At 38.8% G+C, this 26,800-nt stretch overlaps 1 protein-coding gene across 1 annotated transcript in view; it reads left to right on the forward strand.

The window, feature by feature from the left end:
- The window catches only part of LOC122814243 (cytochrome P450 4A10-like), a 338,854-nt gene that overhangs the window by 252,774 nt on the left and 59,280 nt on the right, over nt 1-26,800 (forward strand). Inside the window, exon 5 of the mRNA XM_044086842.1 lies at nt 4,222-4,304. Within this exon, the coding sequence (XP_043942777.1) occupies nt 4,222-4,304 (83 nt within the window). The remainder of the gene's footprint in view (nt 1-4,221; nt 4,305-26,800) is intronic.

Below are 26,800 nucleotides of genomic sequence, written 5' to 3' on the forward strand. Positions count from 1 at the left end.
CCTGAGTCAGTCAAATAGTATAAGATTTAGATATTACCCCCCCCCTTCCTCCCACATAAAAAACACCACCACCCGAAAGACATGAGAAATGCCCATACTGGATTTTGAGCAGCTAAATGAGTTTATTCAAAAAGAAGGTTTAGCGACAGCCATATTGCAGACCATTCTTCTTGGTTTGCTACAGGGAGATGAGATGTTCTTTGAGCTTTCAAGAGAGTTGACCCTTCCTTGATTCAAACTATAGCAAGTGCAACAATAATCCTGCAATCTGAGTTACTTATATATTATTGAAACAAAATAAATGAAGTGCAAATGTTCAGGGAGAATCTCTCACTGGAAATTCAGTTATTCAAAGGAATATCCCAGAAATGTGTGTTGACATTCAGTCAGCAGTACATACATGCAGCTGGTTGATGATATAGTTAACATCAATACATTTTCTAGACAAAGGGTAGGCATAAGGGTTCAGGGGAGAAGAAATACAAGGTAGCCATATTCACTTTGATATGTGGGAAAGAAGACGTCAGTTGTGATAAAATACATTCAAGATGGTTTCAATTTGAGGATTATTTTATTTAGTGGAACAATGGCAAGGACATGGAGCAAGTTATGTGGTCAGTATAGGAGTATCATCCATAGGTGGTATCCAAGTATTCAAACCATGTGTGAATGGCAGAAAAAGCAATTCAAAATGAATGACATATAAATCATTTATGTCTGATGTGACCGACATATACTGTCCCTCTCCTAGGGTTATAATAAGACAGAGGATATTAAAGTGGGAGTGACATCCATAAACTATGTCAAACATATACTGTACATATATATGTAGATATGAAAACCAGCATTTTGGCCTATGGCTGTTTGCTGTTGACTTTAGTAGTTTTAATTTCTGTTAAGAAACACAGTAACATAAATGTACTATTTCCAGTGCTTTTCTTCTAAGGCTGAGGGGCAAAATCATGATATGAAGGATGTCTGTATCAGGATTTGTCATGTGCAAATAATAAAAGAAAATTCTCCCAGCAGTTTCTGGGAAACCATAACATAAACAGATGATTCAAGCATTATGGCCTGAGGCATAAATTCCTATGTCATCTTGCATAGTCTGAACAATTAGTAAAATTATTATTTTGCTTTCATAATTTACTCCTGGAGGTATATGTGCTATTTTTCCTGAGCTGTATCTTTATGTAATTCTTAGATAACCTTTCTGGTATTTAACTCTGCTATGTGACCCATTTGTCTACTCTAAGTTCTTGTAACATAAACTTAAGTGCCTGTAAATACTTATAAATAATAGTTATATCCTGTTTTAATTGCATATAAATAATACACCTTTAGACATTATGCTTAACAGAGGACACCTGTAAGAGCTAAAACAGGACTAATGAAAGGACTGGTGTTTTAACTTAACAATCCCATGTGCCTGAACAATAGAAAATGTTGCATTTAAATGTTCTTTCAAAAAAAAATGCATCAAACCTTTGACATGCATTATGATTATGACAGTTGTAAGCTCTTGAGATAGCAGTAGCAAGTAGCAAGACCATTATGAAAAGATACTAACTTACTTGAGTCATACCTATAAGCTGATGTGCGCTTATGGACAAAAAAATCTCTGTAAATCAGATATTCAGCATTCAGTTCACTTCATTAGCCTAAATCACATGGGTGTACTTGAAAAAGTAACAGACTTTGGGCAAAAGCAATTCAGCAGTGCAAGTTACAGAACTAAAAATGCAGTAACCTGCATGCCAATATGGTTTATGTTCTTAAATGCAAAATAATCATAAAGTATTTATTTTATATTCATTCATCTTTCCAACTAAATACTCTTCAAAAATCCCAGACTCAAACGTTCTGATATTGGCCACAAAATGCTTTAGTATGAAAAAGCAATTACAAAAAATGGATTGTGATGTATTGCATAGTGCCTGACACTGAACATTCAACTGATGGTATCTTTTAATAAGGTCGTCCAGATTAAGTAACTAAATTACTACTAAAAAGAAACGAGACTACATTCATAGCATTGGCATTTAGATTATCTGCGTTCATTCACAGCCTGATCACCGTCTCAACTGTCTTCGATTTCAGCTCAGGATTTTGCTGGTTCTCCTCTGGGAGAAAAGATCGTGACATAAACTCAATAAATAACTTCAGTTAAGCACTACTTTTACTTCAGAAAATTAATACTAATTCCCAGCTTCTAAACTTAACAGCGCTAACACTTTAGCCATCCTTTGGTTAAAACATAATGTCCTACATCAGATACAGAAAGAAACTGCACTTACCAACAACTGGCCCTACAAAATTGCTTCACACGCACCGAAAGGAAACACGGAAACCAAACCAGTCAAACTCATACAGGTGGGGAGAGGCTGGTACTGCTGATGAGATCAAGTTAAAAGTGAAATGCCTTTACAAGCTCTTGCCCTAAAATTTTGCAATTTCCAGGTACAGAAATAAATTTGCCATATTACTGCTTGATTAAGGGGATAATTTGATGTTGTATGGGGTCAAATTGCACTAAAAACACTGTTGTCCAAAACATATGGCCAGGCACTCCACAGAAACAGCCGTATAACCTTCACAATGGTGATACTTGGATCCACAATGACATACAGCACCATTGCCACTTGCTGAAATAAGCAGCATCAGTCAAGTAATTTTATTAATTTTTCAAAAAGTGAATCGCTACTTGAGAGGTGGAGGGTGGGGGTGTGACGCAACTGGTGGCTTGGATTGCAAGAATCCGATTGGCTGCCACCACTTGCTTTATGAAGCACTTTTAAACCTGATTTTCTACAATAGCTTTAATGTGAGCTTAATGTAAAAACACGCTGAATGATAACTATATAATGTAATTTACACATTCAGTTACCATTTCAGCATGTTTTACATTAAGCTCAGTTACAAATCTGGAAAACAGTTGCTCACGCTTGTGGAAGGCACTTGGGGTGTTAAGCACAGATTAATGAGTTAAGGTAATGTTGATTATTATCAGGCTGAAGGGCACTGAAGTTCAATTCAGAAAGTGCCTACTTAGGCAATGTATCATATCTTGCCAGCTGAAAACATAGTTAAACTGAATGCAGCATGAGCCTCTGGAGACCTAGAAATCCAGCACTATAGTAAAACCATTGTACATACCAATGTCATGAAGGAGAAGCAAGTAAGCACCCACAGAGCTCTGTCTCTAATTCTCTCACTCATTTTTTCCTTTTATTCTGTCCATCTTTTTGTTTCCCTCTCTCTGTGCTTCTCTTTCTCTCAGTCTGTCTCTTCCTCTACTTGCCACGGGAGAAGAGCAGTACTGTACCAGGGTTTGGATTGGGGTGCTGACAAATACATATGGCTATATGCTTTTTATATGTTTACTCAGACAGTGTTGCATATGACAGCAGATGAGAAGGGGGTAGGGTTTTAAGACGTTAAAAAGTTTCTGCATTCAGCAGATTACATATTTCATTATTTCCAGCTCCTGCATCTCCCTTGGCTATTTTCAGGAAGGATGCTGTCTGAATGATATCTATGAATCCTGATTGTAGTGATGGTAAATACAGTTGAAGTGTGCAGTTGGAGCTATAGTATGTTATGTAGTACAGGGCAGGATTGCCACAACATTGAGAATGAACTATTTCTCACCTAAATGGGCTGCTGCAAGGACTATAAGAAGATGGCACTACATGTGTATAAAATGTGTACAGGTGCAACCTTGCTAAGAGAAAAGAATATTAGAATTTGTGTAGATAAATCATGCAAAATATGAACCCCCACAGTACAATAACAGGTACCTGTTAAAGGTAGCTTCTTGCAATAGTGGAGCAATGTGAATGAATCAGGAGAAGTACTGAGAATAACATTAATTTATAGTTTATATAGTGTGCTTGCTGGGGGAAAAGAAAAAGAAAGGAGAATAAGGGAAGAAGGAAAGAAGTAGAAAGAATATAAAAAACAGAAGAGGAAAAGTGAAGGAGTAAAGGGTAAAAAAGGGTGCATTGCATGTAAGGTTGGAAATTACTGTTGATATCACCATATATGGAGTAAATTTCTATCTTGAATTTAAAGTGAAGATTAAAAAGGTGCTGACAAAGAAAACATTATTTCCATTAGTTTTAACCATTTTCTTATGCCAGTTGTACATGTCTGGATGCAACTTTTTCCTGCTGAGAACCCAAATGACAAGAATAATAACCAATTTTTTTCTGTTCACAGGTGTTTGATCCTTTGAGATTTTCTCCAGAGAGGTCTGCCAACAGACACCCACATGCCTTCCTACCTTTTTCTGCTGGACCAAGGTAAAAATGATACTGTCTCATAGTAATTGTCCTCCACACCAAACAGCAAGTACAAAATATGCTGGTGAAATGGGAAAGCATGTGTGTGTGTGTGTGTGTGTGTGTGTGTGTGTGTGTGTGTGTGTGCGTATGTAACCCATCTCACAGATATTAAAACAAATGGTAACACTTCAAAATACACACACATATACCTATAAGTGCATGCATAAAGACACGCACACACACACAAGCACACATACACACACTGTCATGTAAAATTCTATCATCAGTGCATGAATGCACTAAAAAGCAACCTATCCAGTACAACTAACAGAAAATACCAACTACAAACAACACTAACTTCACAAAAAAAAACAAAAACAAAAAAAAACTAAAATGTAGAAATATATAAACTCCTGATCGCTAAAAGCTGCTCAACCAAACAAGAATATCTAGAAAACAAGCAGAGCTAGGCCACCATGGAGAAGCCTTTATTAACTACTAAAACAATGAAATGGCATAAAAACAACACAGGCATAGAAAAACTTCAGAGCCTTCATTAAATCCTGCATTACTGCCAATACTCCACCCCTTTAATGCAAAGAACAACCAATTAAAATTCATCTAGGAAGTCTCCTCCCTTTTATCAAATCTGACATTACTCCCAGTGCTCCTCCCCTTTAAAACAAGAAGCAACCAATTCAAATTTAGATTTTTGTCTGGGAAGTCTCCTCTCTCTGAATAGTGGCTTTAAGGGATTCACCCCATTCAATCCAGGGAGCCAATCGGCCTGCAAATCAGCAATGCATCAGCTCTCCAAAACCTGTATTTTATTATGTAAATTACCACCCCGAAGATTATCATGTATTAATTCTAATGCCATAAATATAAACTTATGTTGTATGTTCTCTTGGATATGTTTAGACAAAGTCCTTTCGTAGTCTGATGTCACTAAGGTAACATAGAATTCTATTTTTGAACTGCCGATTAGTCTTACCAACATAAAATCCATTTCAGAGAGTGCAAGTAGCTACATACTAAACCTAGAGTACTTGATAATAGTTTTCAATCTTACTCACAAACACTGGCTAATCTACGATGTATGTACTGTACCTGTGTACTATGTATGTCTTCTACCTATGTTCCAAATTTCAGCTGTACACCACAAATCTATTAATTACCTTTATTTTTAAATTAATATTTTTTTGTTTGTTCTCTCCACTGTAACTGTTGATGTGCTGCATACCACTGTAAAAACATGTCTTTTGTAATTTGTGTGTATACTGATCATGTTTAAATAACTAAATGTATCTGTAATTTTTCTATGTGGAGCTTTTCTCACCGGGCCTCTGCTGAAAAAGGGCCTTTTCGGCTTAGTCAGACACCCCCAGTTAACAAATGTAAAATGTTTTTGGTGTTACAATCTACATAGGTTTTCAGATGATATACCCATTTAGTAACAGGATGTATAAAAGAGTTACTACTGTTCATTGAAGCACATGCCCTACATTTCCTGCAGGGAAAAGTCCCATTCTTCAAGGTTGTTTTCTTTGATGGAAGCCCATCCTTATAACAGAGAATTCTTTTCAAATTCATCTTATTTTAAAACAAAACCTGAGAACTTCACCCACTATGTCCTTTATTTTGTCGTCCATTGTTAATTCTTCTTAATAATGTCACAGACCTGTGAGACATCACTGCTGTATGTAAGCAGACATCTTAAGCCACTTTTATTACTGTTATCTTGCTGTGGTGTGGAACAGGTTCATTCTGATGTAGTATTCTCTGAAAAAGAAGGTGGAGGCGTGTCCATATTCATTAAGGATATCCACACCTCCAGGCCAGTTGCTCAGCATAATGCATCCGAGATTATCCAAGTGCAACTAACTCTGGGCAAGACCGCAATCCAAATTGTAGCTTGCTACAGATCCCCCACCATGTCCCAGGATTCCCACTCCTCATTTCTTAATACACTGGAAAATATTAGGGTACAACCTAACACCCTAATAATGGGCGATTTCAACTACCCTACCATTAACTGGGAAATCTACTCATGTACAAACTCTTGTGCTCAACGTTTTCTGGAATTCATAAATTCTAATGCCATGGATCAACTTATCCACACCCCCACCAGGGGCAGCAATATCCTGGACCTGGTTATTACCAACATGGGCAACCGGTGCTCCACACCAGAGGTCAATTCCTCATTGGTCAGATCCGACCATAAGCTAATCACCCTAGACATCCACATCCCTCCCCCACCCCCCATTAGGGAAACCACAGTAAAAAATTTCTCCAAAGCCAACTTCACGCTTCTTAAGACAGAAGTGGCAAACTTCACGACACCCATGCTGACGGACAATAGATGTATGACTGCTGAATCCTACACAAATGCACTTTATAAGCACTTACATGAGTGCATGGATCGTGCAATCCCTAACAGAACCAAGATGCTATCCTCCAAAAAAGGAAGCCAATCTGGTGGTCCCCTGCCATAAACAAACTCTACAAAAGAAGAAAGAAACTGTTGCAAAAAAGAGTAAAATCCCATGATTGGAGAAACTCCCTGGTCAGCTTCAGTAAGAAGCTGAGATCCCTCATAAAATCCTCCAAAACTAGTTATGAAAACAAAATCGCCACTGACTCTAAAGACAACCACAAAGCATTTTATAGCTATGTCAAGAATCTCAATGGCAACACTCAGATCTGCTCTGAGTTACAGCACAATGGCACTAAATATACAGAACCAACTGATATTGCCAACATCCTGCCAGATAGGTTCAGTGCTAACTTTACCCCTCTGTCATCCCCTAAAGGGCCCATCTCTATACCAGAAGAATGCAAAGTTCCTGTAATCACGGCTGCATGGGTAAAAAACACACTATTCAAAGCCAAGAACACAGCATCCATGGGACCTGACGACATCCCAGGCTGTGTTCTACATGAACTACAGAACAAACTGGCACCCCACCTAAGTACCATGTTCAATCATAGCCTCACCTCAGGCTATGTGCCCATTGAATGGTGCACAGTGACAGTTATCCCACTCCACAAAGGGGGAGCCACCACAGACCCCAGAAACTACCGCCCCATTAGTCTAACAAGCCTGGTCTGCAAGGCTATGGAGCGTATCATCATGGAAGTTATAAACAATGACATTGGTAATCTCCAAACTCAGGACCCCACCCAGTTCGGGTTTGTAAAAGGCAGATCATGTCTCCTAAACCTGATAGACTTCTTTGAAGCAGTCACCAAAGCCGTAGATGAGGGTAAGGTGGTTCACACAGCCTATCTAGATCTCGCCAAGGCTTTTGACACCATCCCCCATGCTGGAATTATAGATAAACTCACTAAACTAGGTATAAATCCCTATGTCACAAGATGGGTTGCCAACTGGCTCACTGACAGAACCCACACTGTGAAAGCAGCAGACTCCAAATCCAGCTTCAGACCAGTGACAAGTAGAGTACCACAGGGTTCAGTCCTGGGTCCTCTCCTGTTTCGTATCTACTTCTCTGAAGTACAGGCCAACACAGAAGGTCTTTGGCTAATGAAGTTCACAGATGACTGCAAACTAGGAGCCATAATCAAAGCTCCAAAAGATGTGGACATCCTACAAAAGGGCCTTGCTGAGACAGATGCCTGGTGTCAAAGCCATGGCCTCAAGCTCAAGAACCAAAAAGTGCATTGTAATTCCTTTTGGTAAAAACTCAGTACCCATGAACTACCACATAGGTGGTAGTCTACTTAACACCGAAAGTGTGATAAGAGACCTTGGGACACAGGTGGACAGTAGTCTCTCCTTTGATAATCACATCGCCACAGTAGTCAGGAAATCCTTCTATGTGGCACACCTCATCACAAAAGGTTTCTCATCCAGGAAAAAAGAGGTCATTGTTCCCCTCTACTCGTCACTCATTAGACCCATTATAGAGTACAATGCCCCTTTTGGTATGTACCTCACAATACATCTACAACAACTGGAAAGGCCACAGAAATACCTCACAAAGAGGATTACCGGCCTCAAAGAGATGCCCTATGCAGACCGTCTCAAAAAACTGCAGCTTTACTCCATTGCATATCGCCTACTCAGAGGCGATCTCTGCCTAACACACAAAGCTATGTCAAACCCAGAGCTTTTAGACATGCTCCACTTAAAGAAATCCCAATCCCTACGAGCTACACGCTCTAGGGACCTAAACCTCGTCACCACAATAAACAGAACATGCTGGAGGGATAGATTCCTGTCCCAGAGACTTCCCATACTCTGGAACAAACTACCTATCTATATCAAACAAAGCTCCTCATTAGCACTCTTCAAGAAAAATCTTGATGATTGGATGGGAGATAGGAAATTCACCCTGGGGATCACTTCTGTGGCTCTGCTCGACAGTGGCACAGGAAAATAATTTTCTTGGGTGGCGAAAGCCAGGGTACCTTTGGCTAGGCTTATATAGGCCCTAGGGCCAATAGCCTAGTACCTACCTATGAACCTATGAACATCCCTTGTTCTTGTCATTTTCTTGGTGGTCTTGAGTCCATGTTGGACCTGTTGTTGTATATAACCATGAACATGGAGACATTTCACTAGCTGTTCAGTTTTCTTCATATATACTTCTTCATCAGTGCATAATTTAGAAGTGTGAAGTAACTGTCTTTTGATAATATATAGGTATACTTGCATAGAATGTATACTTGTCCTGTGCAGAAGGTGATTCTTCCAACAGTCCTTTTTCGTATCTGTGTATTAAATCTTCCCTGATCATCCAGTAATAGTGTTACACCTAGAAACTGAATTACTCAAGTGGCTCTATGGACATCAAATTGCAAAAAAGTGGTGGTACTTGCTATGTACTTTACAAAGCAAGAAAGTTCATTGTCACTGCCACACCACAGGAGAGAAATATCAACAAATTGTCCAAAGTAGAAAATATTGTCCCTGCATTTATTTTTGGCATTGAAAATATAGTCAGATTCGCATTGGGCCATCACTATATTGGAGTAGCTGTTTGCAGATGAAGTGCTCATCGCCACTCCTCATTTATGCAAGTAATTCTCACAGCCATACAAAAAGATGTTAATGCAAGTATAATATCCAAAAGTAGATACACCAGTAAAGCAGTATTACCATCAAGAACATCACTCTGTCTTAAAAATTCCTTAATAGCTCCAATACCATGGTCATTAGGTATTACTGTAAACAGATTTTTAACATCCATGGTAACCCTTACAAGATTTATGGTGTTCAATGTTTGTACACAACAATACAGAGCATCTAAAAACTATGAGGTGTCCCTTAATACAGTAATGGCTCTGGATAGATCAATTAAAATTTCAAGTGATGCAAAATCAGTGAAAGTACCAATAAAAAGAAGTAACTGCTCCTGTGTACATATATATATATATATATATATATATATATATATATGTATATATTTTTCTTGCTGACAACATTGTGGTGTGTTGACCTATTGAGGTGTTATTATATATATCTGCTGTCAAGTATATACATTTCCTTACCATAAATAATAACTCCAAACTTAAACCAAAGCCTTTCCGCCCTCCTCCAACTAATTACAAATCAGAAAACAACACCCCCCACCTCCCCTACCTTTATCTAGCTGGTGACATTCACCCCAACCAAGGCCCTAATTTCTCTCCCTCTATTCTCCCACACTCTAACAACAAACACCCTAACAAAAACCTCAAATGCATTACTATTAACGCCCAAAGCCTAAAAAATAAATTAACTCTCTTCCATGCTTGGCTCAGTCATAACTCTCCTGACATTGCTGCTATTACTGAAACATGGCTAAAACCTGATATTTCTGACTCAGAGTTCCTTCCTCCAGGATTTCATTGTCTCCAGTCAGACCGGCCAAATAAAAGAGGTGGTGGCGTTGCTCTACTTTACTCCAACCTCTTGTCCATTACTCCCTAACCCCATCCCCTCTTTTAACAACTCTGAAATTGTGATTGGTTTATTAAAAATAAACAACCATAAAAGCATCTGCATCATTTGCCTCCATATTCCCCCTGGTAACAATATCAGTACTCTTGAAGACATCCTGTCCTGGACCTCCTGCAATATTAACCTGGAAACCTTCATTATGGGTGATGTAAATATTGACTGGGGAAAAATCAATAGCGCCAATCCCACTATAGCCATCAACCTATTCAAGTTCACTCAACTTACTAATTCCTTCACTCGACCCAACAAATCTAATCCCCCTGGCACAATACTTGACTGGATCCTAGTATCTCACCCAAATAAAATTATAAAATCAGGCATCACCTCTGACCCACTAGGAGACCATTTCCCTGCCTTCGCCATTCGTGCTACTCCCTCCTCCCCACACTCTCACCACTACATTCATACTCATAACCTATCTAACTTTAAGCCTACTTCCTTCTCTAACGCTCTTAAACTATCCAACTGGAACCTCCTAAAAACACTACCACTAGATGAAGCTGTAGACTACTTCAATTCTACATTTTTAACTGTCCTTAACTCCCAAGCCCCTATTAGAACAAAAAGAATCAAAACTATTAACTCCCCCTGGCTCTCTAAAGACACTAAAAAGATAATGCTTCAAAGAGATAAAACCTGGAAAGCCCACCTTAAACATAAGGATCCACAAACCTTCCTCAAATATAAGCAGTTGAGAAACTTAGCCAAAAGCCAGTCATTAGGGATAAAAGTCCTACTATATCCAACTACAAGAAAACAATGCAAGAAATCCTAAACAATTCTGGAATTCTATTAATTCCCTCCTTAGACCAGGTACAAAAAGCAACCCCTCCCCTGATGCCAGCAAATCAGACCTCGAAGTAGCCTCCCTTTTTAATTCATTCTTTACCTCTTCTATCGCTGATCTAACCAAAACTTTCTCCAACAATAACCCTCCCTGCTCAATCTTCAGTCCCTGCATCCCTTGCCCCCTCCTTTGAACTCAAACCTGTATCCACCAACCTTATAAAGAAACTTCTCCAAAAACTAAAGCCTTGTTCAAGTGCCCCTGATAACGTTCCATCTTCCTTCCTAAAAATTTCTTCTGGCTCTATTGCCATACCCATCAGCATCCTAATAAATAGGTCTTTACTTGAATGCTATGTACCCAAACTATGGCACTCTGCCTTCATTCTGCCTCTCCACAAGGGTGGCAAAACTTGCTCTGTCTCCAACTTCCATCCCATAGCCATCCTCTCCCCTATATCCAAAATTCTTGAAAAATGTATCCACCTGCAGCTCTTGCCATTCCTTACCAAACACCAACTTCTCTCCCCTACCCAACACGGCTTCCGCCCTGGACATAGTACTACCACTGCCCTTCTCACCTTCTTACACTCTGTCAACTCAGCACGTGACTCCGGTAACTTAGTCTCCTCTGTTCTTCTAGATTTATCCAAAGCCTTTGATACCATCTCTCATTCACTCCTTCTAAACCACCTCTCTAATCTCAACATCTGCCAAAAAACTCTCTCTTGGTTCTCCAGCTACCTTTCAAACAGGTCCCAAGCAGTGAAATGGGGCCAAGCTACCTCTTCTTTCCTTCCTACCCCTACTGGTGTACCACAAGGTTCCATTTTAGGCCCATTACTATTTAACATCTTTATTAATGACTTCCATAAAGCTCTTCCCAACACCAAAGTTGTGCAATATGCCGATGATTCCACTTTAATCTGTTGTGCCCCAAATCTAGCAGAACTAAAGACCCTAACACAGATTGCCTTTTCTACCACAGAAAACTGGATGCTCCAAAATCATCTTGACCTAAATGCAAACAAAACTAAGATCCTCCTTTTTACCCCATCTAAATCATCCTCTCTAGATAAGAACTCATTTAAAATTACCAGTCACAACACCTCCACCATTGAGATTGTCTCCTCCACCAAGCTTCTCTGCGTTATAATTGATGACCAACTAAAATTTAATGACCATATCCAACTAAATATAAAAAAAACTCACATAAAACTTGGACTACTGTATAGAAACAACCACTTCCTCTCTCCTTACACCAGACTTACACTTGCCTCTACTTTCCTTCTTCCCTCCCTCCTGTACGGTGCTCCCCTCCTCACTAATTTATCTTCTACACTTACCTCCAAATTGGAACAATGCTACAACAAAATCTCTAGATTTGCCACAAATGCCAAATCCTCCTCTCATCATTGCACCTCCCTCCATTCCTTAAACTGGTGGAACTCCCCAATCACCTTGACTTTCTCCAAATCTCAACAGCCCACAAATTATTCTTCCACCCCTCAAACTGCCCTGCTCTTTCTAATATTCTACAGCCATATACCCCCCTTAGATCACTTAGATCCTCTCACCAAAACCTAATCACAGTTCAAAAACCTAAACGCCCCACAGGTCAACTGCTCTTATCCTTTACCCTAGCCAAAAAATGGAATTCTCTGCCCTCCTCACTTAGGACCTACACCAACCCAAACATCTTCAAAAAACAGCTTCATTCCTACCTCTACCAAAACAGGAAATGCAATTGCACTCCTCAGCCTTTACCTCTGAAGCTATCCTCCCACTTCTCTCCTGGCTAACCTCACTTACCTACCTAACCTCTTTAATATACTCAGCTTATATTCCTAATTAGTACATCCTGATTTCTTGCCTACACCAGGATTTTCCCCTTGAATAATTGGGATTTTTTTCTTTTACTTCTCAGTCTCTGACTACTGTTATTTGTAATACAACAGTCTCTGAAACTTTTATTGTTACTTTTTATTCAAATTTTTATGTAATTTCGTTTATAAATTGTATGTAACTGTATGTAACTAAACACATGGAGCTTTTCTCCCCAGGCCTCCACTGAAAACGGGCCCCCAAGCTCAGTGGACCTCCCCGGTAATCAAACTGAAATAAATAAATAAATAAATATATGTGTTTTGTGTGTGTGTGTGTGTGTGTGTGTGTGTGTGTGTGTGTGTGTGTGTGTGTGTGTGTGTGTGTGTGTGTGTGTGTGTTTGAATAAAATAAGATTAGTAGTACAACCATGAACTTGTATTAAAATGGTATAATTTAACTTACTGAGGTAAGGGAATTCCAAACAGTGGGTGACATGTATGCAAATTTATATTGATATTAACTGATGTTTGTTAATGAGGTAGGACTGCTTATCTTTTTCGATCATTTTGCACTGTGACTTTAGTTAGAATTATGTAATAAGAAAACTAGCACTTAAGTATTGGAACTGCAAAATACTTAAAAGGGCCAGATAGAGTTACAGTGAACTGAAATCCAGGGAAGTCTGCACATCAGTAAGAAACAAAGACATGTCTTGAAAAGCATGTTATTATTATAGCTGCAACTATTTACAAAAACTGCAAAAGTTTTAATTGTGAAAATTCAGCTGCACACACACACACACACACACACACACACACACACACACACACACACACACACACACACACACACACACACTGTCTTAGCTACAGATGCTGAGTTTCCTGCTTCAGTCATGCATGTGCTACCCATTCATCTATAAATAACAACTCACAGAAACATAACTTGCTACAGTGGGCTATTTTAGATACTGTGACAATTTCCAAAAGGAAATTATGTGGGATTTTGCAAAAAAGTGAAAATGGTGTAAAGAGAGGTTACAGAAGAAGACTGAGATAGGTGAGAAATGGAAAAATACATAGATCTTCCTGACCACTGTGCGATGTAAACATTGGCTCTAGATGATTTGGTCGCATGGACTAATATTGATGTGATATCCCAATGTAAAATGGGATGGTTGATGACAATCTTACTATCATTTGGTATACTAGAGGTGCGATTAGAGGGAATTAGAGTAATATAATGATGAAAATAACATATTGGTGTGATGTGTGACGGTATCCTTTACATTGTAAAGGGTTACAGTAAGAGAGTGTATTATGGGCCAGTGAGTCTCAGTCACTCCCTTACAGCATGCGACTTGTAAATTTTCTTTAAATGAGTAAGTTTGAGCACAGAATTGTAGTACTCTCATTATTAAAAAGGAGATCCCTCCCCCGTAAATGAGTAATTTAACTCGCTTAGCTTGATTAGCCTGAGAAAATCAAATTGTTAGTATTGGTCAAAACTAAATAAAGTGGCTGTAGGTAGATTATTTAAATGTCTAAGCGGAGATATAATTCCATTTGTGATATTGATGGTAGTAATAATTCTATGTAGATCTAAGATATATAGAAGTGGGTGATAATAAGAATGGATTGGCCACAAATATCATTAATAAAAGTGGCTTAGCTGGAATATGAACTCATTTGTAGTACCTTTTAGATAAGACTAACCTAGGGTGCCTCTGTGAGATATGTGAATGAGTAATAATTTACCCAAGATTCCAGATTTGTATGTGACACTATGCTGCATATCAATACTGGAACTGTCTCAGATGAGATATTAAACATACTGTAATTTATTCTGTATAGACGCATAATTGAACCTTAAAAGCTGACATGAATTGTTTTATGCTCATCATGGTTTTCATCTAATGACCATCTTGTTTCCATCCATGGGTGAAACAGTAGCTGAAGTAAGCTTAATGGTGCAGAGTGATAGTTCTCATCTGCTGATCTGGTGACTGGGATTCCGTAAGCAACCATGGTTCTGCATTGTTGGGGGAGGTACTGAATGGCTGGTTGTCGTCTTTCATTTTCCAGAGAGAGGGTGAAGAACCCCTTCCTGAGGATTGTTCCATGTCGGGGGGCAAACCCTGGACATATTAAGGGATAATCAGAATGGCAGGACTAGAGGGAATGTGATCCTGTGACACAAAGCGTGATCCTGTGACACAAAGCATGGCTATGGGGTGTTTTGTATGCAGAAGCATATGCCAAGTGTAATAGCCCACATGCATTACACTGCACATTAGCATCATGTCCTGCGCTGGGTGAGGGGAATGCTAGGATATACTAGCATGAGAAATTGTACTAAAAACGTTAAAAAAAAAATATTATGAATACTAAGACAGCCCATGAATGAATGTTAGTATCCAAAGCCAAGGACAGCTACAAGTATTTCTTTAATTACATTAGGAAACTAATAAAGGACACCCGACATTACACAGAACGTATTCAAGATGGTACCACCAGCTCTAACCCATTGGACATTGCCAACATGATAGCTAACAAATTCAGTGCCAGCTTTACTTCTGAAAACAACTATTCAAAAGCTAGCCCTCAGACCCCACCCCCCACTCCTAGCATCAGCAAAGATCTTGTACTAAAGGTGCTCGAAAGACTAAAAATACTTCCTCTGTGAGACCTGATGATATACCTGGCTGTGTAAAAAAAACAGTAGCAAGCAGATCCCATTGCAGTTTCTCCTTTTTTAACCAGAGTTTAGTCACTGTCTTCATCCCTGAAGTTTGGCGCACAGCAGTGGTGATGCTAGTAATGAGGGTGACTTCACCACTAATGCTAGGAATTACTAGCCCATAAGCCTTACAAGTCTCATATGAAAGTCATGCAGCATATTAAAACTAACCTGATTAAGTCTAGTATTAAATGTCTCATCAGTCTAAACCCCACAGCAGTTTGGCATTTTTAAGGGTAGATCCTGTCTAACGATTTGGTTAACTTCCTAGAAAAAGTGCACCAGCTGGCCATTCTGTACACAAGCCATACCTCAACCCAGCCAAGGTCTTTGACATTATACCCCATGCTAGCATAATTATAAGTTAACTGCATTACGAAGATATTCTAATGAGTTAAGGTGGACAGCAGATTGGCTAAAGCACAGAACTCAGTATGGTGCTGGTAACAGGTGCCTCATCAAAGAGTATGAAGGTAACCACTGGTAATTCCGCTGGGCTCTGTGCTGGGGCCTGTTCTGTTTGCCATTTACATTTCCGACAATCAGACCACAGACCAAGAACTCTGACAAGCCAAGTTTGTGGATGAGTGCAAACTGGAAGTTATAGTCAAGTCACCCCCTGACACCCAAGCCCAGCAACAAGAACTTGCACTTGTAAAGATGTAACATGCTAACAAGAAGATTAAATGAAATGCTAGAAAGTGTAACGTAGTGACATTTGATTAACCATCCATCCCAGAGCATACAGCAGCTTATACAGCAGCAGCTAACATTGTCCCCCACTCCAAACTCATGTCACTTAGCTCTGTACATTACTGCTTCTATTTATTTATTTGACATTTTGTTGACCGGGTATGTCTGTCTGGGCATGTGCCCTTTTTCAGTGTACGCCCGGGGAGAACTGCTTCAGAGTTAACATAAAACAGCAGTTATACAATAAGTAATTCAATAGGTAGATATCAGAGTTACAAATAGTGCAAGTTAAACATTTGCAAAACCAAAGTCAAATAATGATCCAGCTGACAAGTAATAAAGCATAAAACAAAGGGGCTTCCTAGTACAAATAGAACAAGTGAAGATATACTAAATACAGATGATTAAGTCACTACACACGCAATATCAGTGATGTAGAAAATATTACAGAGGAAGTATGGAGGCCAGTTATAGATAGAGAAGACATATTAGTGAGGAAGAGAATTCAGATAAGATGAAGGTGTAATGGAGAATTGGTTTAGAGCAGGGTAAACAAGCAAGAGAGTTTGGAATTAGTTAATAGAGAGTATGACTTAGGAAATAGAGACAGACAGGTAAAGGAAGAATAAGAGTAAGATGAGTGGGCAGAAGTTGGAAGAGTGAGGTAGAGAGTTGTAGAAATGTTGTTATAATACATAGAATGTTAGGAGGAGGGTGGATGTTAGTAGGGAAGGAAGGAAGTGGAGAAGAAAGTGAGGGAAGGGAAAATAAACAGGTGGAAAAAGGAGGAAATGTGGGATTGGGGAAGGAGGGAATATTTAGGTGGGGTGGTTACATTGACATTTCCTAGAGCTAAGTAGGTCTTGTCGGAGTGGGCATGAGTGATAGTTCTAAGAGCCAGAGGAAGCTTATTCCATGAGAGAACTGGACGGTAGCAGTAAAGGTTTTTGTCCATAAGATTTTTTTGGCTTGTGAATCTGTAAGACACATTGGTCAGCACTTCTAATAGGGCAAAGTGGATTATAGAGCGAGAGAAAAAAGAAGATAGACTGAGGTAAGAAGAGGGCTTATTAAGCATGATGTGGATTATAAGAAGTTGAGAGTAGCTGAGTCGGTTAGGAAATTCTAACCAGCTAAGATTCCGGAGAGCAAGGCAGTGATGAGAGTTAGGTGGCATGTTAGCAAATCTGGCAACTTTGTTATCTGTAGTTCCTAATTGAGATAGAAGAGAGGACTGTAAGTTAGTTAGGACTTTGAGCAATGTAGGAGGTTGGGAAACAAATAGGCGTGGGCAAGTGAGATTCTGGAGTTAGGAGTGAGGAACTTTTTTATTTCTATAATGTAGGCCAAGCTTTTGGTGGGTTTCTTTATACAGTACTGTACATGGTAGTTAAATTTAAGTTGGCCATCAATGATTACTCCAAGCAGCTAAGTGTGGAGTTCAGTTAAGATGATGGTGTTGTTAACAGATGTGATGGTGAAAGATGATTTTAAATCATGTAGAGTTTTGAGGATAGAAGGAGTTTAGTCTTTTTGGGGTTTAGGATGAGTTGGTTGTTAGAAAGCCAAGTCTTAGTGAGGTTGAAGGAGGTTTGAATGAGGGAAAGTGGATCAGAGAGATTGTCGGCAGTGGTAATGATGGTGGAGTCATCTGCATATTGTTTAGGTAAAGACTGAGGACAGGCTGTATTAAGTTGGTTAAGTAAATATCTTAAAAAGAAGAGGCCCCAAAATGAAACCTTGAGGGACACCCATTTTTACTGGGAGAAAGGAGGGGAGGGCTGTGAGCCATTTGACTGATTGTTGTCTGTTAGTGAAGTAGCTGATAAACCAGGAAATCATGGAGGAGGAGAGGTTTAGTTGATTTAGTTTAGAGAGGAGGATAGAGTGGGATACAGTGTCAAATGCTTTGGAGAGGTCAAAGAAGAGGCAGGAAACAAGTTTATTATTGTCTCTAGCAAGGGAGATAAACTTAGTAAAGGAGATATGAACAGTAGTAGTACCATGCTGAGTGGGGGTAATGAGGTTTTTAAGCATGAGATAAACACTGTGCTCAAGAATTTTGGAGAGTGGTGATAGAATGGCGATTGGACGGTAATTAGAGTTCTACTGAGTTCATAGGTTCATAGGTAGGTACTAGGCTATTAGCCGTAGGGCCTATATAAGCCTAGCCAAAAAGGTACCCTGGCTTTTGCCACCCAAGAAAATTATTTTCCTGTGCCCCTGTCAAGCAGAGCCACAGAAGTGATCCCTGGGGTGAATTTCCTATTTCCCATCCAATCATCAAGATTTTTCTTGAAGAGTGCTAATGAGGAGCTCTGTTTGACATAGATAGGTAGTCTGTTCCAGAGTATGGGAAGTCTCTGGGACAGGAATCTATCCCTCCAGCATGTTCTGTTTATTGTGGTGACAAGGTTTAGGTCCCTAGAACGTGTAGCTCGTAGGGATTGGGATTTCTTTAAGTGGAGCATGTCCAACAGCTCTGGGTTTGACATAGCTTTCTATGGTAGGCAGAGATCGCCTCTGAGTAGGCGATATGCAACGGAGTAAAGCTGGAGTTTTTTGAGACGGTCTACGTAGGGCATCTCTTTGAGGCCAGTAATCCTCTTTGTGAGGTATTTCTGTGGCCTTTCCAGTTGCTGTAGATGTCTTGTGAGGTACATACCAAAAGGGGCATTGTACTCTATAATGGGTCTAATGAGTGATGAATAGAGGGGAACAATGACCTCTTTTCTTCTGGATGAGAAACCTTTTGTGATGAGGTGAGCCACGTAGAAGGATTTCCTGACCACTGTGGCGATGTGATTATCAAAGCAGAGAGTACTATCCACCTGTGTCCCAAGGTCTCTTATCACACTTTCAGCTTTAAGTAGACTACCACTTATGTGGTAGTTCATGGGTACAGAGTTTTTACCAAAGGGGATGACAATACACTTTTTGGCATTGAGCTTCAGGCTATGGCTTTGATACCAGGCATCTGTCTCAGTGAGGCCCTTTTGTAGTATGTCCACATCATTAGGAGTTTCGATTATGGCTCCTAGTTTGCAGTCATCTGCAAACTTTGTTAGCCAAAGACCTTCTGTGTTAGCCTGTACTTCAGAGAAGTAGCTACCAAACAGGAAGGGACCCAGAACTGAACCCTGTGGTACTCCACTTGTCACTGGTCTGAAGTCAGATTTGGAGTCTGCTACTTTCACAGTGTGGGTTCTGTCCGTGAGCCATTTGGCAACCCATCTTGTGACATAGGGATTTATACCTAGTTTAGGGAGCTTATCTATAATTCCAGAGTGGGGGATGGTGTCGAAACCTTGGCAAGATCTAGATAAGCTGTGTGAACCACCTTACCCTCATCTATGGCTTTGGTGACTGCTTCAAAGAAGTCAATCAGGTTTGGGAGACATGATCTGCCTTTTACAAACCCGAACTGGGTAGGGTCCAGAATTTGGAGATTACCAATGTCTTTGTTTATGAGTTCCGTGATGATACATTCCATGGCATTGCAAACCAGGCTCATCAGGCTAATGGGGCGGTAGTTCCCAGGGTCCATCATGGCTCCCCCTTTGTGGAGTGGGATAACCATCAGGGTGCGCCATTCAGTGGACACAAAGCCTGAGGTAAGGCTATGATTGAACATGGTACTTAGGTAGGGTGCCAGTTCATTCTGTAGTTTGTGTAGAACGCAGCCTGGGATATTGTCAGGTCCCATGGATACTGTGTTCTTGGCTTTGGAGAGTGTGTTTTTACCTGTGCAGCCGTGATTACAGGAACTTTGCATTCTTCCGGTATAGAGATGGGCCCTCTAGGGGGTAAGAAGGGGGTAAAGTTAGCACTGAACCTATCTGCCAGGATGTTGGCAATATCAGTTGGTTCTGTATATTTAGTGCCATTGTGCTGTAACTCAGAGCAGATCTGAGTGTTGCCATTGAGATTCTTGACATAGCTATAGAATGCTTTGTGGTTGTCTTTAGAGTCAGTGGCAATTTTGTTTTTGTAACTAGCTTTGGAGGATTTTATGAGAGATCTCAGCTTCTTACTGAAGTTGACCAGGGAGTTCTTCCAGTCATGGGATTTTACTCTTTTTTGCAACAGTTTCTTTCTTCTGTTGTAGAGTTTGTTTATGGCAGAGGCCACCAGATTGGCTTCCTTTTTCTGGAGGATAGCATCTTGGTTCTATTAGGGGTAGCATGATCCATGCCCTCGTGTAAGTGCTTATAAAGTGAATTTGTGTAGGATTCAGCAGTCGTACCTCTATTGTCCATCTGCATGGGTGTCATGAAGTTTGCCACTTCTGTCTTAAAAAGTGTGAAGTTGGCTTTGGAGAAGTTTTTGCCTCCCTTGTGGATTGGAATTGTTTAGAGTTTTTTTTCCAGAGAGTTGGGACAACAGATTCACGGATAGAATGGTTGATAAGGATATATACAGGGTAGGCAATGGAGTCAGCTGCTGACTTTAGAAAATGTGAAGGCAGATTGTCTGCTGAAGCAGAGCATGGCTTACGTTTGCTAAGAAGCTTTTTAATGTAGCTGGTGGGGATGGGGCTTAATGAGAATGGAGAGTTTTGTTGTGGGTGTATGCTTGGAAGTGGGGGATTGGTAGTGTTGAGAGAAGTCATGAGTTTGGTTATAGTATCAATAAAGTAAGTATTAGTTTCTTGGAGTGTGTCATTAGGGCAAGGATTGGGTGTTGAGGGCTTGCCAGGGTGGAGAATATGGTTAACAGAATGCCAGAATTTTTTTAGGGTTTTAGTTTGAGTGGTTAGGGGAACTTGAAAGAATTTTCTTTTGTCAATATTGATATGTTTTTTGACTAGGTTACAGAGTTCAAGTAAACAAAGTAAGAGAGAAAGCACCATGACTGGAGCAGGTTTCACAGCAAATACAAAGTTTTAATGTAAAAGTAAGCGCTTTCATGCCCCAAAGGATGCTTCTTCAGACTTCAATACATTCAAAAGAAAGACCCAACATATTTATAGTACTAAAACCAATTAAATCACAATCAGCTTAAAACAATCACTTAATTAAACAATGAAACCATGTAAAAACTTCTTAAAGTGATAGGTATATGCCTATACTAATACATATGCAAACTATTCTATACAATATATATGAAAGAAGAAATACATATATTAAAAAGAAATGCATATATTAAAAAGAATACATATATTAAAAATACATATATTAAAAATACATATATAAAAAATATTGTACATGTTCTAAAGCATTAATCTAAAAATGGGATATATATTAATAGAATCCATATATGCTTTAAAAATATATATAATTTAATGTTTCAAAGGTCTATCAACTAAAAATGGTCTGAGTGCTACCTTGTCATTGAGGCCAAAGCCCCTGTCAGCCTGCATCCTAATGATCCATTTAATTTCCTTCTGCTCTGTATAATTCTTAAAGTCTCCTAACCTATAGGTATGAGGAGTAAACTCTATAACTAAGAATACAAACTTGTGTAAAGTACCATTCTCCAAAACATGTCTTGCTAGGGCATTCCCTTCATCTTCTCTGTTGATAGCATAAATATGTTCCCTAACCCTGTCTTTCAGAGTCCTGTTAGTCATCCCTATATAAAAAGATGGGCATTTGGTACAATAAGCAAGCAATATAAGGTCCCTACTCATGCAGTCAGCATAGTGTTTAAAAGTATATGTATGTCCAGTAGTAGGATGTGTAAACTTGTCCTGACTGCTCTTGTATTGACAATGGTTACATCATCTGCAAGGAAAAGTTACTTGTCTCTGAGAGACAACAGGGCTACTATTAGATGTGACATCCCTGTAAAACAACATTCTTTTCAATGACTTATTATTTCTATACATAAAGCTTGGTTGTAACCCCACTACATTGCTTATCTTCTCATCAGATACCAAAACTGCCCAGTTCTTATTCACAATATCACGTATAACCTTATTATTATTAGTGTAAAGTATCACCATCCTACATTCAGTCAATGTTCTAGGATTATTAGTATTGTATTTAGTATTATTGACATTATCATATTTTCTATAGTATGGTCTACCTTTCACATGTCTATCTACAAATTCTAATGTTTCTAATCTGTTATACTCATGTGGCATATATCCTCTGTCTTTCAGCTCATTATTTTAATTCTAAAAGGGCTCCTTCACAACTAGACTGTAAACTAGTCAGCCTAGAGACTCGCAAGCCCTGACTCTAAGACATTCTTATAAACATACTAGGGATGCATACTTTGCCTATGCAGCAAATTATTCCTTCTACATTCCTTCTTATAAATCTCAGTACAGATGATGCCATCATTCTTTATCAAGGATACATCTAAAAATTCAGTCTTCTCAAAGGACCATTTGGCAGTAAATTGCAAAAAACTAGAGGTAGAATTAATATATTCAATGAACTGTCTCAAACTATGTAGTGTGTCCTTCCATAAAAGAAAAATATCATCAACAAAGCATTTATAGTAGGGTATACATTCAAAGAATCTTGTGTTCGTTTTAATGTATTGTCTCTCCCACTGTGCCATTACCAAATTCGCATATGAATTGGTACATGGGGTACCCATAGCCACTCCCTTCATTTGAAGGAAGTACTGATTGTCAAAGGTAAAAACATTATTATTCAAAACAAGTTCTAATGAAAAAACAGTATAATTAAATCTTGTCAGCAGCGACATTCTCAGACCTCATAAAATCTCTAACAAGTTCAATGCCTACATCATTCGGAATGCTGGTAAAGAGTGATACCACGTCAAGTGTTACTAGAATAACATCTACGATACCACGTCAAGTGTTACTAGAATAACATCTACGATACCACGTCAAGTGTTACTAGAATAACATCTACGATACCAGGTCAAGTGTTACTAGAATAACATCTACGATACCACGTCAAGTGTTACTAGAATAACATCTACGATACCACGTCAAGTGTTACTAGAATAACATCTACGATACCACGTCAAGTGTTACTAGAATAACATCTACGATATCACGTCAAGTGTTACTAGAATAACATCTACGATACCACGTCAAGTGTTACTAGAATAACATCTACGATACCATGTCAAGTGTTACTAGAATAACATCTACGATACCACATCAAGTGTTACTAGAATAACATCTACGATACCACGTCAAGTGTTACTAGAATAGCATCTACATGAAACGTCTCTGAAAGTGTATATTCAGACAAAGTGACTAAAAAAATCACGTGTGTCTCTCAATATGGTATCAGCATTATCAACAAAACTTCTCATATGTTTCTCTAGGTAAATTGATAATGGTTCAGTCAACCAACTTTGACTCAACACTGTAGGTCTAAGGGGGGGGGATTAGAAATATATTTATGGATTTTCTGTAGACCTCTAATACTAGGTACAAATGGTTTCTCTACCAACAAATATTTATACAGGTCAGGTGTAATCATGTTACTCATCAAAAATTCATAAAGTGTAACCTTCACATCACTAATTAATTTGTTAAGTTGATTTACATTAAGGTTACTATAGGTATCAACTTTTTCCAGCATTTGCTTCATTTTGTAATGATACTCTGTGGCATTCATTAAAACAATAGCTCCCCCCTTGTCTGCAGGATGTATAACTAGATCAGCATTATTTTTCAAAGACTGTAAAGCATTAAAATCACCAGTAGTTAAATTATGGAAATTATATTTGTTAGTTGCTGAAGCAGACAATTTCATAATGTCACTCTCACATGCTTTTTCAAACGCTTCCAATAATGGGTGCAATGCTGGTGAATAAACATAAGGTTTCCTAAAATCAAAACATCAGTAGAATTATTCCCATAAATAAGTTTAAGCATAACATTCCTACAAAACATTTTAATGTCTATAATATGCTCAGCATTGTCACTGTTAAGTGAAGGAATGAAAGTCAGACCTTTATTGAGTAGTGAATGTTCGACTTCAGTAAGAACATAGTCCAATATATTATGCACTAGTCCAGAGGTAGCCTCGTCCAGGCTCTCTTGTTCTTCACATTGCTTTCCTGGTTTTCTCCTGAAAATGTTCTCCTTTTTCTTCCTCTGCTCTGCGACTGATTCTGTTGGTTCCTTGGTTGTTGCTTTATGGGGAGCGCAAAAACTGGAAAATAGGCATGTCCTTCTGCTTTTCAAATTCTTTTACTTTCTTCCTTACATCCGGACCAAGTGAGACATTCACTGATGTCGGTGGAACTTTAGATGTAACATTAGGCCCACCCATTAAGGTGGGTATACTCGTAGATTAGTTAGTGTCATGATCCTGATTGGTAGTCAGTGTCATCCTCGGGCTTGCATTTGCTAGCACAGTAGAAACCTCAGAAGGAGCTTTGGATCTGCCCACTGAGTTTGAAATGCTCATCGATTGACTGGTAACATCACTAGCATGATCATGATTGTTTCTCGATACTGCCCTTGGCCAGGTGAACACTTCCCCTTTTTTAAAATCGGAAAAGTCTCTATGTAATTTCTTTCTTTTCTGCATTAATGGTGTCTGCTCTAAAGTAGAAATTTGAGTGGCCAGATGCTCAACAAATATATTTAACCTAGATGTTGGCAGCGAAATACTAAGTCTGTCTTGCAGACTAGTTATCTGATCCTTAAGCTATTGCTCAATCACCACATAATGCTCTATTAAGAGCCTCATGTAAACATAACTAGTGTCTAAATTCAGCCTTTGCCACTTGCACAATAAATCTGGAAAGGTATCACCGTACTTAGGCATTTTCAGGATTCTTAGCCCTCTCGGCACTATTTTAAAGCTCAAACACGCCTCCATGTGCCTTCACTGCCATTGGAGACATTTAAGCTGAAAGATCTTATTCTCAAGGTCACGCTTGAGAAAAGTAGCATTTTCAGTCTCATTGAATACATTTGATTCACAGGCACCATCTTCAATATAATTAAGTAAAGGATTCAAATCACTGTAAAGTAGATATTGCAAGGCATCCGTTTTACCTGCAGTTCCCTTGTGCACAGGGTTATAGTCCATTTCCGCAGTCTGCCCATCTGTCATGTCACACTAGTTGAAGAAAAACAAATATATCCAAAAACACACGATGACTAGTGTGTAGAGCTTCTCCCAAAAAGAACCCAAATCAAGTAAACAAAAGAGAGAAAGCACTACAACTGGAGCAGGTTTCACAGCAAATACGATTTAATGTAAAAGTAAGCGCTTTCACACCCCAAAGGATGCTTCTTCAGACTTTAATACATTCAAAAGAAAGACCCAGCATATTTATAGTACTAAAACCAATTAAATCACAATCAGCTTAAAACAATCACTTAATTGAACAATGAAACCATGTAAAAACTTCTTAAAGTGATAGGCATATGCCTATACTAATACATATGCAAACTATTCTATACAATATATATGAAAGAAAAAATACATATATTAAAAAGAAATGCATATATTAAAAAGAATACATATATTAAAAATACATATATTAAAAATACATATATTAAAAATACTGTACATGTTCTAAAGCATTAATCTAAAAATTAGATATATATTAATAGAATACATATATGTTTAAAAATATATATAATTTAATGTTTTAAGGGTCTATCAATTAAAAATGGTCTGAGTTTGGGTTCTTTTTGGGAGAAGCTCTACAAACTAGTCATTGTGTGTTTTAGGTTACAGAGTTCCCTTTATTTTTGGTAATGAATAGGGGATTTTGTTTTTTGCCAGAGTTTCCTTGCAGAATTTCTAGTTTGGATATGAAATCAAGTTGACTTGGTGAGCCAGGGTGAGCAGTGTGATTTAACTGTGACTGTTCTGGGAGGGGCAAAGGAGTTAAGTGTGTTTAGGAAGATGGAGTTAAAGTGATCAACAGCATCATCTAGATGGAGGTCAGAGAGAAAGGACCAGTTAATAGCAGAGAGATAACTATTGAAAATAGCAGTGTTGAAGTTTGTTAATTTACGACAATCTTTTAATTTGTGTGGTCTAGTGATATGGGGAGAGAATCTATGGACACGGATTGGTGAGTGGTCACTGATTGCATCTGGCAGGGATTCAGGGTTATGGTAAAGGTTGGAGTGGGAGACTAGGATCCAGTCCATTGTGGAACTGGTATTTGTAGATGTATGATGAAAAGTGAGAGAGGAGATAAGCTGGGAAACGCCATATAGATTAATGCAGGTGAAAGGGGAGTATTAGCATAGGGTAAGCCAGTTAATATTGACATCTCCTAATATAATAGTTTCATTAGGAATAGTTTCAGCCATCCCGTGAATGATCTGTTCAAGTAGGAGTATGTTGTCTCCATAGATGGCAGCTGTAGTTATTGTCTTGTGGTTATTTAGGTTGCAGTTAGCAAGGATAAGTTCTGCTGGGTGAAAAAGGGAAGGAGGGTTGATTAGGGGGGATAAGGTGAGGAGGTCAGAATACATAATTACAACACCTTCTCATTTTTTGTATGTTCTGTCAAGCCGTAAGATATTATAGCCTTGGGGGAGAAAGTCCTTATCTATGTTGTGTGGTTTTAGACAGGTTTCAGAGAG

The sequence above is a fragment of the Protopterus annectens genome, chromosome 10.part0, assembly GCF_019279795.1.
Source record: "Protopterus annectens isolate FY-2018-M chromosome 10.part0, PAN1.0, whole genome shotgun sequence".
Lineage (NCBI taxonomy): Eukaryota > Metazoa > Chordata > Ceratodontiformes > Protopteridae > Protopterus > Protopterus annectens.